This window comes from Podarcis tiliguerta (assembly GCF_965153285.1).
Source record: "Podarcis tiliguerta genome assembly, chromosome: 13".
In the NCBI taxonomy this organism is placed as follows: domain Eukaryota; kingdom Metazoa; phylum Chordata; class Lepidosauria; order Squamata; family Lacertidae; genus Podarcis; species Podarcis tiliguerta.
Window position 1 is genome coordinate 5,154,427 of NC_139546.1, and position 17,829 is coordinate 5,172,255.

The 17,829-nt window shown below is 46.4% G+C and overlaps 1 protein-coding gene across 48 annotated transcripts in view; it reads right to left on the reverse strand.

Moving 5' to 3' along the window:
* Nucleotides 1–17,829, reverse strand: part of FHOD3 (formin homology 2 domain containing 3) — a 349,246-nt gene that overhangs the window by 177,430 nt on the left and 153,987 nt on the right. For all 48 annotated transcript variants that reach the window (XR_014503939.1, XR_014503940.1, XR_014503941.1 and 45 more), the window contains exon 4: nucleotides 3,396–3,463. Coding sequence is in view for 38 of the 48 variants with exons in the window: in XM_083407397.1 (XP_083263523.1) it covers nucleotides 3,396–3,463 (68 nt within the window). In the remaining 10 variants the exon portion in view is untranslated. The remainder of the gene's footprint in view (nucleotides 1–3,395; nucleotides 3,464–17,829) is intronic.

A 17,829-nucleotide genomic window follows, 5' to 3' on the forward strand; every position in this document is an offset into this window, starting at 1 on the left:
AGTAATACCCCTCCCCACCCTCTCGCTATATATAAGGGTCTGGTGACTTCTGTTTCAGTGTATCTGAAGAAGTGTGCATGAACACGAAAGCTCATACCAATAACTAACTTAGCTGGTCTCTGAGGTGCTACTGGAAGGAATTTTTTAATTTTATTTTGTTTCAATTAATTTTGCATCTTTATCTTAGATCTTACTTGAGTTATGCCGAAATTGTTCAATTTGGCTGTGTACTTTTTGATGGGCATTTTTTGGGGGGTGTTTATCACTACTTTTCTAATATTTTGGATTATGTGCTTTTTTTCATGTTGTAAGCTCCCCTGAGCATTGTTTTAACTCTGGAAAGGCGGCATACAAATAAAATTATTTACGTATGCATGTAATCAACTTCAATAACCAAGCAAATAAGAGAAAACAGCCTCACATGCAAATTGTAAAGTCAAGCTGCGGATCACATTCAAGAATATTTGAATAATAAAACTAAACTGGAAACTAAGTATGCAATCCAGCCAGTTAAGCACTTTGAAGTTCCACTAATTTAAATAAGGAGAATTAAGCACGTTTAACTTTTCTTTTAGTAAACCTAACTAAGATCCACAGTATGTAACCTGGATTGTGCTCTAAGCAGTGGCATAGCGTGGGTTGTCAGCACCCGGGGCAAGGCAAGTAATTTGCACCCCCTAACCCGTGGATTTGTGCCCCCTAACCCTAACCCCCAGATGTTGCACCCAGTGCGGCCGGCCCCCCCTGCACCCCCCACGCTACGCCACTGGCTCTAAGAGTTCTTAAAATCAAAAGCTCTATTCAGCTCCAACAAATAATACATCTACGTAACAGCACTTAATGGAAGGGAACCGCAACCAGGAAAAACTAGTATTGCTACAGAACAACAATGACATTTAATACTTGGGCATCATAGAAATTCCAGCTGATTTTCTGTTTTAAATTATTGTCAGTGGTCGTTTTAGTTTCACATTCAAAAATAGATGGTAAGACTGCCAAATGAGGCCACGACCCTAACAATAACTGACTTTTACAAACACCATTGTAAGGAAGGTAAAGGTAAGGTAAAAGACCCCTGGATGGTTAAGTCCAGTCAAAGGCAACTATGGAGTGCGGTGCTCATCTCACTTTTCAGACCAAGGGAGCCACAGATAGCTTTCCAGGTTATGTGGCCAGCATGACTAAAATGCTTCTGGCGCAACGGAACACCGTGACGGAAACCAGAGCGCACGGAAACACGATTTACCTTCCCGCCGCAGCAGTACCTATTTATCTACTTGCACTGGTGTGCTTTTGAACTGCTTGGTTGGCAGGAGCTGGGACAGAGCAACGGACGCTCACCCCTAGGCAAGTCCAAGACCGCAGCTGCACATACGTGGGCACAAACTGCGTAGAGGCCACAGTCCTACTTAGAATGTTCTTGCATGCACCAGCCCCACTCGCCCCACTCCTGACTTGTGCACACAGAGCGTGAATGTCTGAAAGGAGATGTTAAGAATGTTCACCTGAACAGTCACCAATTCCAGAGGCAAGATTACTCCCGTTCATCAATCATGGCCCCTCTCCCCAATTAAAGTGAAAACAGGGCATGTGTACCCCTTTGTGCGGTGGTATCTTTGGGAGAAGTTCTCCCCTTCAGGAGGTGGTGAGTCTAATTATGTGAGGAGGTAAGTTTTGGTAGGTCCAATCTTCTCCTCAAAAGCAAGCCATCAAAGGCTTCTTCTTTCCACACCATGAGAAGTCCACTGCTGTACACCAGTGGTTTATCATGTGTGATACAATGTCCCAATGTATAATTTAAATCAATGACCACAATCCTAAACCTATTTTGGCTTGTACAGTCATACCTCATGTTACAGACACTTCAGGTTACGTGTTTTCGGGTTGCAGACCGTGGGAAATCCCGAAGTACCGGAACGGGTTACTTCTGGGTTTTGCCACTCGCGCATGCGCAGAAACGCTAAATCGCACTTTGCGCATGCGCAGAAAGCCAAATCGCGCCTGCGCAGACGTGGCACTTCAGGATGCAAGCGCTGCGGACATGCATCCGTCACAGATTATGTCCGCAACCCGAGGTTCCACTGTATATGTGAAAGGAATTTTTGTCAACAGAAAATAAAAAGGATGAAAACAAAATTTCAAAGTACTAGTTTGTAACTTAGAAGTTGAGGGGGAATAAAATGTTTTCTCCTCTTTGTGACAGAATCTAAGCAATTTACTAGAAAAGATTGAAGTCATCAAACAGAGGGTATTCTCTTCTTCTCGTAGCTGAATACAGAAAGCTCTGGCAAGCTACAAATGAAGCCCCTAAATCAAATTCATCTACTCCAGTCCCTGAGGAGTCATCCATCATTCTTTTCATGAACCAGGGTGTTCTATGTGCCACACCTCCTTCCTCAGATCAATGAAGCAATTGGGGAATACTCCTTCTCCTCTCCTAAGGATGATTGATGACTCTTTAGGAGTGAAGTGTGTGACATTTTATTTCTCTCGCTGATAAGATTCTATGACTCTGAACACCTTCAAGTTAATCTTTTCAACAGACTGAAAAAGAGATGCTCTAAAAGCTTTGAAAAGCACAATTGTTAGCAATGATTAATGGATTCATGACATAATGCTGTGTGTATATGAGTGTGTGTATGAATGTGCTGTGTGTGTATGTATGCAGAGAGAGAGAAATTGAGAGAGAGATTTTATACCCAATTGTGCTCACAATCTGGTGCCTAATATTTGCACGACATGATACATAATTGATCAAGGTTTTTGGGAAAAAACCTCTTACAGAAATATGTATTAAAAACATAACTTAGATCAGTGTATGGAAGAGTGGTCTCTTCTGCATCACCTATTTATTAACTAAACCCAGCATTGAAAATTTCAGCCCAACAGACAATGCATAGGATTTATTCATCATTTTGCTACCTGCCCAGGACTGCAAAAATGAAAGGGAGGAGGGGTGTCAAGCCACAATAAATGGCGGGTGACCCACCCACTCTGCTTGCTGTTTTGCACCCTCCCCCTTTCAACCCCTGACATTGAAGGGGGGAGCACACAGAACAAAGGATACCACTAGTATTTCAGGAAGCAAGAAAGAAACCTTCCTTTTAAGAGAGGGAGAGCATTTATAGTGCCATTGGGATTCTCTTTTTTTCCACCATGGGTGGTGAGTGCTAAAGTGGATGGGGTGCAAAAGGTATTTTGCTTCATCTACCCTTCCAGACAAAATGAAGTCAAGGACCTGGGGAAACACTCAAAATGGGTAAATAATGTGCTTGCCTGCCCATAACCGCTTCCAATATCTTCTAGCTTCCTGTTAAACAAGGCTGTACCTATGTAATCTTATGGAAACCAGCTTGAATGGCAGACAAAAAGAACCTGAACAAAGGCTCACTTACTTGAAATATTTGTTTCAGGGAGAAGAGGGCCCGCCTCAGCTCCCGTCCATTTGAATTGTAGAGTTTTTCTAAAGAAAAGACAAAAGAAAAGAAAAAAGTTTAGTGAAAGTTTGGTGTAAAATTCAGTTCTCATGACTGGAGGGAGCTGCATGGAATTATCTGTGAGGTTTTTAAATCAATATTCCTCAGTAATGCAACGTACATCAAACGTATGAGCAAGGCACAATAGAGCAGCACTAAAAACATACAAACACTACAAAGAATTGTACAAGATCAATTAAAATAGAAATACATGCATTGTTGATGAGTACCACCCCCTTTATTTATCAGACTGTGAAATCTTGGCGCAAATAATGATGTTTTCAGTTGGAGTCTGAAACCAAACAGTTCAGGAGATGGATACACCTGAAATAGGAAATCATTCCAGCGTTGGGGCCCTATCATGGAGAAGACACTTCTGCAAGTCTCTTCACTCTGAATGCCGGCAGGGACTGTGAACAGAGCCCTGCTCCCTGCTCAGTCAATCTTAGGAATCAAATTGGCTACAGGAATAGCTGTTCCTGCAAATACAGGGCTTAGTAAATCATCACTATCACTTTGAACCAAGCCCAATAGCACACAGGGAACCCAGAAGCAGATCTTTTAGGACGGTTGTTATGTGATCTCATCTCGCTGCGCCTGTTTACATGGCTAGAATGGAAGGAAGGAGCTGGAGCATCTATATACCTTGCTAAGGGTAGATTCTTCAGTGATCCTGATTCCTGGTGTATTTGCTTGCTATCAGTCCCACCATTTAACTGGGAGGGGGTAACTAAACATCAATCAATAAATTAAACATTAATTTATAAAATGGCCGCAATGGAAAGCCGAACTATGGTTTAACATGAATATTCAAGCATGCTGATGGCCAGAGATAAAACTGTGCCTCCTTTGTTCTTTCCTGAGTCCTGCTGCTGCCACACTACCTGCAGCCAAGCCATAGTTTGGCTTAGCATTATGTAGGAGCCCAACTTCATGGTTTGTCTTCCCCAAGAAACCCCAAGTAACAAACAAATATACAGTTTATCTGGAGCCAAGGTTGACCAGTCCAAGGTTGCCCAATGAGTTTGATGGTTGATTTTGAACCTAGACCCAACAATATACTCCCAAAGGGCAGGTATGCCAGATGGTTAAAACGTTGTAGGATCATAGTCACCATGAGTGACTATGATCTTTAGGAGGTCTTTAAGCAGAGGCTGGAGGTCTTCAAGCAGAGGCTTGACAACCATATGTCAGGAGTGCTCTGATGGTGTTTCCTGCTTGGCAGGGGGTTGGACTCGATGACCCTTGTGGTCTCTTCCAACTCTATGATTCTATGATTCTATGAGTGTCCAGAATTCCTTTCCTCACTTTTGAATAGGAGAACTAGACATACACAGCTTCCACAAGGATAGCATATGGGCGCATTGGAAAGACTTCTCAGAAAGAAAGAAAATAGGAGGGTCGTTGCTCTACTGGGGTCAACAAAATCCAAACAGGTAAAATGGCAACAGAGCTGAATGCAACGGCAAAGGATGCAATCCAGCAGCAAAGCATCTTGAATGGGCCCCAGTGGAGCTTACTCGCTTCTGCGAGGGGCCATTGGAGGTCTTCCCACTGGTTTGCTCCCCATATGTTCTGCATAAGCAGAAAAGGCATGTTTTGGAAGCAAATACTTTTGGTTCTCTTCTCTGAAAGAAGCGAAACATAACGGACATTTGCTGGGATCCAAATAGTTTCAGCCAATATGAAAGAGAGGCCTCAGCAGTTGTTTGTAAACCTCTAAAGCAATATTCTGTCCTTGGCGCTGGAGAGCAAATGTGTGGCCCATTTACCCCTCTCGCAGTTCTCACAACTCCTTATTCCTTACGGAGCTGACAAATCCCCAGCACAAAACATTGCAAAAAGGAATGTCTCTTGTAATCACGGACCCTAACACACACTTTAATTATCCTAGCCCAAGAATCAATTCACTGGTGTGTACAAGTACATTATGTTTCTTGGCTGGATAAACTAAAGTCTTGTCAGGAAAGCTGAAAGGATAATAGGGTTGTTTTTTTTTTGTGGGGTGGAACGGGACTTGCTGGATTTTATTTTGAAAATTGTATTGTCTTCACGTGCTAAATAGGAACAAAATTATTCCTTGGAAAGATACCACCATCTGGCCTTTGTTAGAATTAAATTCCCTTCATTCTCATACAATTGCATAAAGTTTGTCCAAAGATGGGTCTATCTGCCTGTGTGTTTTTGAAGAGATGCAGAACTAGATTTTAATTTCATCACAAGAGTCAGCATGGTGTACACGGGATTGCCAGGCAACATGCCATCCGAGCATCAAATAGACCTGGATCATCAGTGCTTCAGCAAGACTGTTGCATTATATGCCTTCACATCAGATTTCACGTTTCAAGGTAGTATGTCTCTGTCGCTCCACTACCACGACTCGTAATACGTAAGGATGACCTAAAGCATCATGACCAAATGCATTTTATTCCTCGGACCCAACAGATAATCCGTTTACTTCAGAATGAAGAGTGCCATTGAATTTAAGACCCAAACACCATGCTGCAAAACCTCAGGACTCACCCAGTGTTCTCAAATAAGAACTCAGACAGAATTAAACAGGGAATAGGGAGGATCCACATAAGGGTGCTAGCCTCATTAAAGGTAAAGAGACCCCTGACCATTAGGTCCAGTCGTGACCGACTCTGGGGTTGCGGTGCTCATCTCGGTTTATTGGCCAAGGGAGCCAGTGTACATCTTCCGGGTCATGTGGCCAGCATGACTAAGCCGCTTCTGGTGAACCAGAGCAGCGCATGGAAACGCCGTTTACCTTCCCGCCGGAGCGGTACCTATTTATCTACTTGCACTTTGATGTGCTTCCGAACTGCTAGGTTGGCAGGAGCAGGGACTGAGCAACGGGAGCTCACTCCGTCGTGGGGATTTGAACCGCCGACCTTCTGATCGGCAAGCCCTAGGCTCTGTGGTTTAGACCACAGTGCCACCTACGTCCCTTTGGCTAGTAGTGCTACTTTTTAAAAAATCCAAAGGCGGCATCAGTTAAAGTTCACTAGCATTTTCTCCTTTTGTTCAAGCAAAAGCGAACATTCTACGATTCTATGATTCAGATAAAGTATTGAGAGAAATAACACACGCTGAATACTCTGTGACTCCTATAGAATCATAGATTTGGAAGGGGCCGCTAGGGTCATCTGGCCCAATACCCTGCAATGCAAGTATCCTTTGCCCAATGTGGTGCTCAAACCTACAATCCTGAGATTAAGAATTTCAGGCTCCACTAGCTGAGCTATCTCAGTTAACAATATAGTTGTACCTCAGGTTAAGTACTTAATTCATTCTGGAGGTCCGTTCTTAACCTGAAACTGTTCTTAACCTGAAGCACCACTATAGCTAATGGGGCCTCCCGCTGCCACTGTGCTGCCAGAGCATGACTTCTGTTCTCAACCTGAAGCAAAGTTCTTAACCCGAGGTACTATTTCTGGGTTAGCCGAGTCTGTAACCTGAAGCGTCTGTAACCTGAAGCGTCTGTAACCCGAGTACCACTGTATCATCCTTTTCACAGAACTGTCTTGTCATGGATTTAGCAATGTATTTGTTTTTACCTGGAGCTGTTTTTCTAATGCAGACGTGTGCAAGTTGTGATGCATCAAGCCAAACATAGCCCTGTGTGTCAGCTCGCCAGGAGCACGATAACCCTTTTTCTTTTCGCCATGTGCATGCATGGCAGGCCATAATGCATGTTCACTATCTGATGCTCAGCTTCATGGGTCGCAATTTGTGCAAGGAGAGCTAGAGGTTAGAGGAACCGCAGGTGGCACAATTGATTTAAATCAGTTGCTGTTTGATTTATACATGTCTCGCTTCTGGGTTGTCATACTGCTTCTGTCATGTCCAAAGAGCAACCAACTTGTGCTGGAAGGATCTGATTCATCACTGAGTGCATCCTGTATCACTAACGAAAGTCAACTGCTTGGTGCAGAGGGTGAAAACACAGAACAAAGTAAACGTCTGGACGTTTTTCAGGAGGCATATAAAGCTAATTATTGCAGCATGCCATTCTTTCATTGAATGTCAGACAAATTTAACTGGTGTCCAGCAAGAGCAAGAAAAAAATACCTTGGAGCGACGCCAAAACAAGGCTTTCGTCTGAGCTTTGTTTTTGTCTACAAAAGCCAATAATAAATCTATTGGCAAGACAATGCACTTTCCTTTTTACTCCCAGACCCAGCAAAATATATCATTTTGCGAGGGGGATCAGCCACAGGCACAGTGCCCATTAGTACATTAATGCTGCTCTTCTGCATGTCTGCTGAGGTTATGCGGAAATTCATAGGGTTTGATCTAATCTGAGTGTGTGTGTGTGTGTGTGTATACACACACACACACACACACACACACACACACACTATTTGAAGCCTTCACGTTTTCTCCCTGACTACTCCAGGGGAGACACAATTTACACTCAGCAGAGAAAAAATAGTTTCTGACTTTAAATTGTGGTCTGATTAAAGCAAAATACCATGGCCTATATGCAATCGGATGAATAAAGTTGTCAAGTGTTCTCTGCCTTTCTCTGACAGGTAGATAAATGCACATAGATGACTAGCACATAAAAGAGGTGATGAAGATAATCACTTTGAAAGGATGCAGTCAACACGCAACTTCACAACAGATTTTCACTGCTATGACCAAATGGTGCAATTTCCACCACAAAGTGCCTTTGTACGTACTAGGGCAGGCACAGGCAAACTCGGCCCTCCAGATGTTTTGGGACTACAATTCCCATCATCCCTGACCACTGGTCTGGTTAGCTAGGGATCATGGGAGTTGTAGTCCCAAAACATCTGGAGGACTGAGTTTGCCTATGCCTGTACTAGGGCCTCTTTGCTCCTAGGCCCTTGGGACACTATTGCAAAAAGCATTCAAGGTGCCAGGGAGGGAGATCTCTGGAGTGAGACCTCTCTGCTTCGCCCTGTGTGCTTCCACCACAGCCTAGCAAAACCAGTATTTGTACCTACACTACAAAACCTCACACAAACCATTTGAATGCAAAACATATCATCAGCACATAATTATTTCTGTCATTCCTCTCCTAGGTTTCAATAACTTATCGCAAGAAATGAAGTAATTTCTTTTGTTCAGACTGTCTGGGCTCCCAGAGACCTGAAACATGATAATACAAACTGGCTGTGAAGTGAGCCATGAAGCAAGTTCTCAGGGTTTGCACACAGGCACTTCTGAAAAAGGGCTCTCCCCCCCGCCCCACCAAACCAATGAATCAATGCTTTCCTCATTATTTGTTCACAAAGAGTGCTGACAGCATATAATTACCCTTATTGGAAAGTGCTGCAGTAGATCACTTATTCAATTGATCAGTCGTTATCCAACAGGCGAGGGCTAGCTCTCCTCAGATATCTGACAATGTACCATTATGTCGTGCAACGCGAAACACAGAAACAACCCCGACAACCAGGCAGCTGTCAGTTAACGCTCAGGCCATCCTCAAAGTCTGTTGCTGAAAAATAAACTATTTCCATATGCTTATTTTGGTAGGGTTTGCCGTGGAATTCGGTACAAGGCACTACTCCAGTTAAAATCTGGGGTGCTGATAGGTTGGATGAGTGACTTGAAATGGCTAGCTCACGAGGCCATGGCCCAAACCCAGGCTACAAGGTTCAGGGCCGAGTCCCAGGGTCATAAATAGGACCCCCCCCAACACTGTCCATCAGTGGCGTAGCGTGGGTTGTCAGCACCTGGGGCAAGGCAAGTAATTGCCCCCCCCCCGCTGCACTGTCCCTCCCCCAGATAGTCCCTCGCTCTCTCTCCGCACCGCACCGCACGCCTGGCACCCTTCCCTCCACAGCGGGCGGCGACCCGGCGGCTCTGATCGGATTCGCACAGCCAGCACTGCAGTGAGAGAGAGAGTGAGTGAGCCAGGTAGGGGCAGAGAGCTGCGAGTGCGAGCGCACCCCACCCCCCGGTGTTGCGCCCGGTGCGGCCGGGCCCCCCTGCACCCCCCACGCTACGCCACTGCTGTCCATGCCTCTAATATATATATTTAGGATTCAGCCATAGGTCAGGTGGGTGGGTGGGTTTAAATTCTTGCTGGAATTTGTCTGTTTTGAAAGACAATGGAGTGCAACCTCTGGGGGTAAAGCCAAACCGCCAGAGAATCACAGTGCCTGCTGTGGCTGAAGACCTGTAACTCATAACTGCTGTCTCCTGCTGTCTCCTGTGTTGTTTTTGTTGTGTTATCAGCACCAAAGTGACTTCCCTAGGGTGCAACTCTGTGCAGTGTGTCTGGAGATCCTGGGCTGCCCAGATGACAGGACCTCTCTCTCAGCCTCACTGATGTGATCCAAAGGAATGCAGAACAATGCCTGAAGGAGCGTCTCCACCTCCATCGTTCTGCCCGGATACTGAGGTCCAGCGCCAAGGGCCTTCTGGAGGTTCCCTCACTGCGAGAAGCAAAGCTACAGGGAACCAGGCAGAGGGCCTTCTTGGTAGTGGCGCCCGCCCTGTGGAACGCCCTCCCATCAGATGTCAAAGAGATAAACAACTACCTGACATTTAGAAGACATCTGAATGTTAATGTGTAACATTTTAATGTATTTTTAATCTTTGTTGGAAGCAGCCCAGAGTGGCTGGGGAAACCCAGCCAGATGGGCGGGGTACAAATAAATTATTATTATTATTATTATTATTATTATTATTATTATTAGGCACCAGCTTGGCTTCAGGAGTTGCCAGAAGGAGGCATACAAGATGTCACCCAACTTTCTTAGGGACTCTACTCCGGATTTGTGTAGAGTTTACTGCTTAGCAGGGCCGTCTTAAGTATGGTGCAAAGATCGCTCCAGTGCCTCTCCCCCTTTCCCAGAGTTGCCGACCTTTTTACGGCACTGCCGGCAGCTGTGCAAGGCTGGAGGAGGCAGGCAGAGGCTGGAGGGCGGCTCCTCCAGTGGGGAAGAGGCGGAGCTCCGGGTGCAGTGCTGCTTCAGCAAGGCGGGCGAGGGCGGTGAGCTGATGCCAGGAGGCACTGCGCCCAGCCTCTGCCTCTTCCCTGGTGCCCGTGCCGCGATGGCCACGGCAGGCGGAGGCTCTGGGCACAGGATGGCGGAGGTTTGCGAGGGCAGTGAGTTGATGCCGGGGGGTGCTGTGCCCAGCCTCCACCTCTTCCCTGACGCCCTCCAGAACTTGGCGCCCTGGTGCCCAGCGCCACTTGCCTCTATGGGCAAGACGTCCCTGCTGCTTAGCCTTTTCTTCTCCTGAATGTGTTCCACAAGGCAGCAGGTATGGGTTTCTCCTCTGGGGATGAAGGCACAGAGACCTGGGAACTGGAATTCTATACAGCACAGAACATAGCTGGATCCTAAAGGACATGGTAGATAGCAGCAGAACAAACTGATAAAAAAACTCTCTCGTGAAGCCAAGCTAAAAACAGCCTGTTCCGTTCCTTCTAGACCCACACCCTGAGATTTTAATCCTTGCCCTACAGACCCTAAGCAGGAGTTAAACCTGAGATCAGGTGTTGTAATGAACACTGAGCATGCCCAGTGGCCATGGGATGCTGAATTACTGATGGGAAGGAAAGGAAAACCAGAGGCAGGGGATGCAATGGAGTATCATTGAAGAGAGCATGACTGCCTGTTTCCTTGAACAGGGGAACTCCACACCGAAACATTTTGTTGCAGGTCCCACTTGTCCGTCCCCTGCCTTTACACTTGAATAATCTACTTACACAATAACTGAGAAGCCGATATACCACTGGAGCAGAAATAGCAGACTGCCACAACCCTTGCTTTCAGATTGTCTAATTGCTTTGCGACATTCTAGTTGAGCAAGTAAGAACAAACACTTTCTCGACATAAGCAAATAATAGGGCAAGGCTATTCTGCTGCTCCTTCTGCAACTTGGTGTGGTGCCTGCCAGGAACAGGCACAAAGCAACTGGTATAAAATGCACAAATTGATGTGACTGAATTTGCAGTATTAGCAGAATCATAGAATAATAGAATTGTAGGGGACCTCAAGGGACATTGAATCCAGCCCCCTGTGATGCTGGAATCTCAGATTTGGGTATCCAAGTTATGCCAAACCTTTATATGGATATGGCTTCAGAAACATCCAACGTTAAGTTCTATGTTTTTCCATTAGATACCTAAGTGTCTTCAGTTCAACCAGATGAATCCCATTTGTTTAAACAATTGAAGGAATTCAGCATATATTGCAATGAAGTCAACAACTGTAAGGAAAATATTGGATAAGATCAGGGTTTATTGGTAATGAGATTATTTCTTCTACTCTACAAGATGTAGTATACATACAAGTATTTAAGGCCTCGTTTAGCTATGTAACTGTTTTCCATAAAGGGAACTGTTTGCATCCAGAAAGAAAGAAAGAAAGAAAGAAAGAAAGAAAGAAAGAAAGAAAGAAAATAGATTTCATGTTTAAATATGTAATGAAACAGTTGATAATGCAACAGCGTTTCACTAATATCATAACATTTAAAAATGAAAAAAACAAAATGGAATTGGGAAGCGGGTGGCGCTGTGGGTAAAACCTCAGCACCTAGGACTTGCGGATCGCATGGTCGGCGGTTCGAATCTCCGCGGCGGGGTGCGCTCCCGTCGTTCGGTCCCAGCGCCTGCCAACCTAGCAGTTCGAAAGCACCCCCGGGTGCAAGTAGATAAATAGGGACTGCTTACCAGCGGGAAGGTAAACGACGTTCCGTGTGCTGCGCTGGCTCGCCAGATGCAGCTTGTCACGCTGGCCACGTGACCCGGAAGTGTCTGCGGACAGCGCTGGCTCCCGGCCTATAGAGTGAGATGAGCGCACAACCCTAGAGTCTGGCAAGACTGGCCCGAACGGGCAAGGGTACCTTTACCTTTAATGATATTGCTGCCTAAAGAATTCTGGCAACTTTAGCTTGGTGGGGTTCTGAATTCTCCCATATAGGGGTATTGCCTCTTAAAACAGGCATCCCTGCACACAGAACAACAATTCCTTGGGAAGAGGGATGACTGTCAACCCAGAGTCCGCAACACTTTTGAGTGCAACATTCTCTTTTCTGCGTCTTTTCCAAGCAACCATGTTCTAACAGTTGCTGGGTGGCAGGATGCCCAGAAAACATTTGCCAATCAATCAGATGCATTAGACTGTATGCCATTTGCACCAAACAATAGTTCAATGGGGAAAGCACTTGGAAATTAATACAATAAAAATGCAGTTAAAGACATTAGAGTGTTTTAATACATATTTGTAAGTCGTTTGAGGACTGCAAAGATGGTAGGGGGGAATTAATCTCTAACATCCACTACCACTTCTTACACCTCTCTTTTGCTCATGATTCAGTTCAAGCAACATAAACCTCTTAGAGTTTAGTGAAAAATAAGACTTAGATGGCAATGGTGACAACACTTCTAATCCCCATTTGAATACAGTGGTACCTCGGGTTACATACACTTCAGGTTATAGACACTTCAGGTTACAGACTCCACTAACCCAGAAATAGTACCTTGGGTTAAGAACTTTGCTTCAGGATGAGAACAGAAATCATGCTCCGGCGGCGTGGCAGCAGCAGGAGGCCCCATTAGCTAAAGTGGTGCTTCAGGTTAAGAACAGTTTCAGGTTAAGAACGGACCTCCGGAACGAATTAAGTACTTAACCCAAGGTACCACTGTACCACAAACCATTTGAGAGAGCTGGAAAAATTCCTCTCTCCTCCAAAATCAGAAGGTTCTTTTAAAAGGACTCTCAGTTTGAGGTCAGAGTGTAAACTAATGCACTCAATCTGATGAAAGGATGCGTTGCATTTTTTAACAGCATGCATTTATATAAAAAAGGTAAAGGTACCCCTGCCCGTACGGGCCAGTCTTGACAGACTCTAGGGTTGTGCGCCCATCTCACTTAAGAGGCCGGGGGCCAGCGCTGTCCGGAGACACTTCCGGGTCACGTGGCCAGCGTGACAAAGCTGCATCTGGCGAGCCAGCGCAGCACACGGAAATGCCGTTTACCTTTCCACCTGTAAGCGGTCCCTATTTATCTACTTGCACCCGAGGGTGCTTTCGAACTGCTAGGTTGGCAGCCGCTGGGAGCGCACCCCACCGCGGGGATTCGAACCGCCGACCTTTCGATCGGCAAGCCCTAGGCACTGAGGCTTTTACCCACAGCGCCACCCACGTCCCACAGCGCCACCCGCTTATTTCATAAAATGGATCAAAGTGGTTTGCAACAGAAGCACATTAAACTGTATTGTAAAAACCACATTCAAAAGATCAAAATCCGACATCAATTGACCACTGTGGAAGGATATAGTCTTAATTCCCTGCACAGGCCTGGCAGAATGTAACAGATTTTCAACAGGCCTTTAACAGATGGCACAGAAGGCTCCTGCTGAATCTCTATTGGCAGAGTTTTTCACTGGACTGAAGGCTCTATTTATTGTTGTTCTCAAATGAGCTGGCCGGCCTGGGTAACAACCACAAGACAGCTTTTGCCTAGGCTTGCTGTTTTCAAAATATAAGACGAAACCTAGAATCAGTAGATGAACTGACTGCAAAACTATGAATATCAAAACTAAGTCCTCAACTACTTTATTCGGGTCTTCGTGAACCACCATTACCCTAGTATTTATGGTTTGTGCCCCCATAACTCTCACTTTTTCCCTTCGACTTCTCAGCCCATGGTCTCCCCCACCTCAAATTCTTAGCTACCTTCCCTCAGTTCATCCGACCTCGAAGCCAAGCATACCCAACATGGTGTCCTGCAAATGGCAGTTGGACTCCAATGACATCTGTAGGGCACAACACAGACCACCTCTGCCCTAGGCCCATTTGTGTGTTTCCCCACTGGTGGGGGAAAGATTGTGCTCCTTCTGGGATAGTTTGCACCCCCCCCTGCACTAAACTCCCACAAGTGGCTGCTAGAAGCTTCTGTCAGCATGCGACAGAAGCCACCCCCTTGGAACGGCTTCGATTAACCGGCTAAACCTGGTGAGGGTAGCCCTCAATGTGTAGGGACTTCACCTGCGTGTGAAGGCAGGCTGTGAAAGATGTAGCACAGAATACCAAAGGTTAGTGGCATAGCATGAGTTGCTGGCACCTGGGGCAAGCGTTGTAACCCCCCTCAGTGGCCTGGGCAGCTGGGACGGGGGCATGCACCAGGGGGTGTGCGTGGAGCCCACACAGAGGAGCCCACACCTTCAACATGCTCCTTGCCCACTGCATCCATCCACAGTTCTCAACCTGTGGGTCCCCAGACGTTGTTGGACTACAACTCCCATCATCCCTGAGCTCTGGCCTTGCTAGCTAGGGGTGATGGGAGTTGTAGTTCAACAACATCTGGGGACCCACAGGTTGAGAAAGGCAGTGCTGGACCGACCCGCCTGCTGCTGCATCTCAGCTGCCAGGGAGCCTGTGCTACGGCCCCCCTGCCCCTTCCACTACAGCTCTATCAAGAGTGGGTCCAATGGTCAAGAAGGCATTTTCTGAATGAGCTGTAGAGGGAAGTGAGGGGCAGATGGGGATCATCAACCTGGGAAGGTGGCTCACCTAAGGGAAGGAAAACTGACCCTAAACCTCCACTGCCTTGTGGGATATCTTTGGGAGAAGAAAAGGCTAAGGAGTAAACCCTGCAGAAATCTGGAATGGAGTCCCTAAGGTATAGAATCATAGAATCATAGAGTTGGAAGAGACCACAAGGGCCATCGAGTCCAACCCCCTGCCCAGCAGGAAACACCATCAGAGCACTCCTGACATATGGTTGTCAAGCCTCTGCTTAAAGACCTCCAAAGAAGGAGACTCCACCACACTCCTTGGCAGCAAATTCCACTGTCGAACAGCTCTTACTGTCAGGAAGTTCTTCCTAATGTTTAGGTGGAATCTTCTTTCTTGTAGTTTGGGTAGTTGGATGGCACCTTGTAGGCCTCCTTCAGGCAACTCCTGCAGCCAAGCTGATGCCAAACGGATTGCTTTGCTTTCCTTTGGACCACATCAGCAAGGCCAAGATGGGGGTCTTGTCATCTGGGCAGCCCAGGACCTCCATGCACACTGCCCAGTTGCTGCAAATGCAGATGTTTGACTTCACCTCCAGAGGCGCACTCCATTGTCTCTTGAGAAAGAGACAATTGCCTCCAGTAATAGGGGCAAAAAGGGACGCGGGTGGCACTTTGATCTAAACCACAGAGCCTAGGACTTTCCGATCGGAAGGTCGCGGTTCGAATCCCCGCAACGGGGTGAGCTCCCATTGCTCGGTCCCTGCTCCTGCCAACCTAGCAGTACGAAAGCACATCAAAGTGCAAGTAGATAAATAGGTACCACTCCAGTAGGAAGGTGAACGGCGTTTCCGTGCGCTGCTCTGGTTTGCCAGAAGCGGCTTAGTCATGCTGGCCACATGACCCGGAAGCTGTACGCTGGCTCCCTCGGCCAGTAAAGCGAGATGAGCTCCGCAACCCCAGAGTCGGCCACGACTGGACCTAATGGTCAGGGGTCCCTTTACCTTTAATGGGGGCAAAATGCCTCTGAATGTGTTTCTGGGGAACACGAGTGAGAAAGTGTTACTGTGCTCATGTCCTGCTTCCACAGGCATTCTGTTGGCCACTCAGAGAACAGAAAGTTCAACTGAAGGGGCCTTTGGTCTATCAGGTTTCTTTTCCTGAGGCACAATAACTCTGTGGTAAAGCTGAAAGGATGGGTTTTCCCACAACTCACCCCTGTATAAGGACATGATCAGCCAATCCATCTGGTGAGCAGATTTGTAAGCTCAGAGCTAGTGCACAACCAGAATGCCTGCCTGACATCCCTCCAGTGGCTGACAAGGTTCAAGGCAGGACATACAAGAGTTGCGTTTTTAATTACAATCTCCCTTGTAATTACAAAGGGATGGAAATAAAGTCCCCACCCCTCAGAGCACCTAACGAGTATGTAGCAATGACCCAACTTGGATATGTCTCACACATCGTCCTATTTTATTTTATTTTTAAGCACCTAACTGCCATTGGGGGAAGGCACTGTTGTTGTTGTTTAGTCGTTTAGTCATGTCCGACTCTTCGTCACCCCATGGACCAGAGCACACCAGGCACTTCTGTCTTCCACTGCTTCCCGCAGTTTGGTCAGACTCATGTTTGTAGCTTCGAAGACACGATCCAACCTTCTCGTCCTCTGTCGTCCCCTTCTCCTTGTGTCCTCCATCTTTCCCAACATCAGGGTCTTTTCCAGGGAGTCTTCTCTTCTCACGAGGTGGCCAAAGTATTGGAGCCTCAGCTTCACGATCTGTCCTTCCAGTGAGCACTCAGGGCTGATTTCCTTAAGAATGGATAGGTTTGATCTTCTTGCAGTCCATGGGACTCTCAAGAGTCTCCTCCAGCACCATAATTCAAAAGCATCAAATCTTCGGCGATCAGCCTTCTTGATGGTCCAGCAATCACTTCCATACATCACTACCGGGAAAACCATAGCTTTTACTATACGGACCTTTGTTGGCAAGGTGATGTCTCTACTTTTTAAAATGCTATCTAGGTTTGCCATTGCTTTCCTCCCAAAAAGCAGGCATCTCTTAATTTCGTGGCTGCTGTCACAATCTGCAGTGATCATGGAGCCCAAGCACTAGGTGAAAGCAAAGCCACAGAGTAGAAATCTGCTTTTTAAACTCAGCTTTAGGTGGACGCATCCCTTTATTTCAGAGTCCGGAGTGTCCTCCTATATTCAAAAGGGTGTTTTATCAAACTTTCCATATCCTCCGCCGTCTGGAAGTCATTGCTTCAAGATCAGCTGCATCCCACATTTGTTTTAAATGTCACACACACATACTTATGCAGCTCTGAGCTTGTTGGAGATGCCAGATTGCCTGGGGCTAGGATTCAGCTCTCTTCCCGTTTTGCTCCACAGAAATCCCACCGAGGTTTTTCTCCTCTCCTCTTCTCTTCCAAAGAAAGATTTCAGAATACTCCAGATGGAACTTACATGCATTACATCAACTTATTTGCAAAACAGGTCGTTGCTCTGTCCCGCTAACTGTAAGCAAACAAATCCTGCACAGGTGGGTGCAGGTGAAGCGTAACAATACTTTGGCTTCTGTCTCTGGCCAGGGGACCAAAGGTCACTGCAAGGCTGCACCCCTAACCTCCAAAGAAGAACACTGCGGCAAAGGGGAGACCATGAGTAGGCAAACTAAGGCCCGGGAGCAGGATGCGGCCCAACGGCCTTCTAAATCCAGCCCACGGACAGTCCAGGAATCAGTGTGTTTTTACATGAGTAGAGTCGTTTTATTTTAAATGCATCTCTGGGTTATTTGTGGGGCCTGCCTGGTGTTTTTACATGAGTAGAATGTGTGCTTTTACAGTGGTACCTCGGGTTACATACGCTTCAGGTTACATACGCTTCAGGTTACAGACTCCG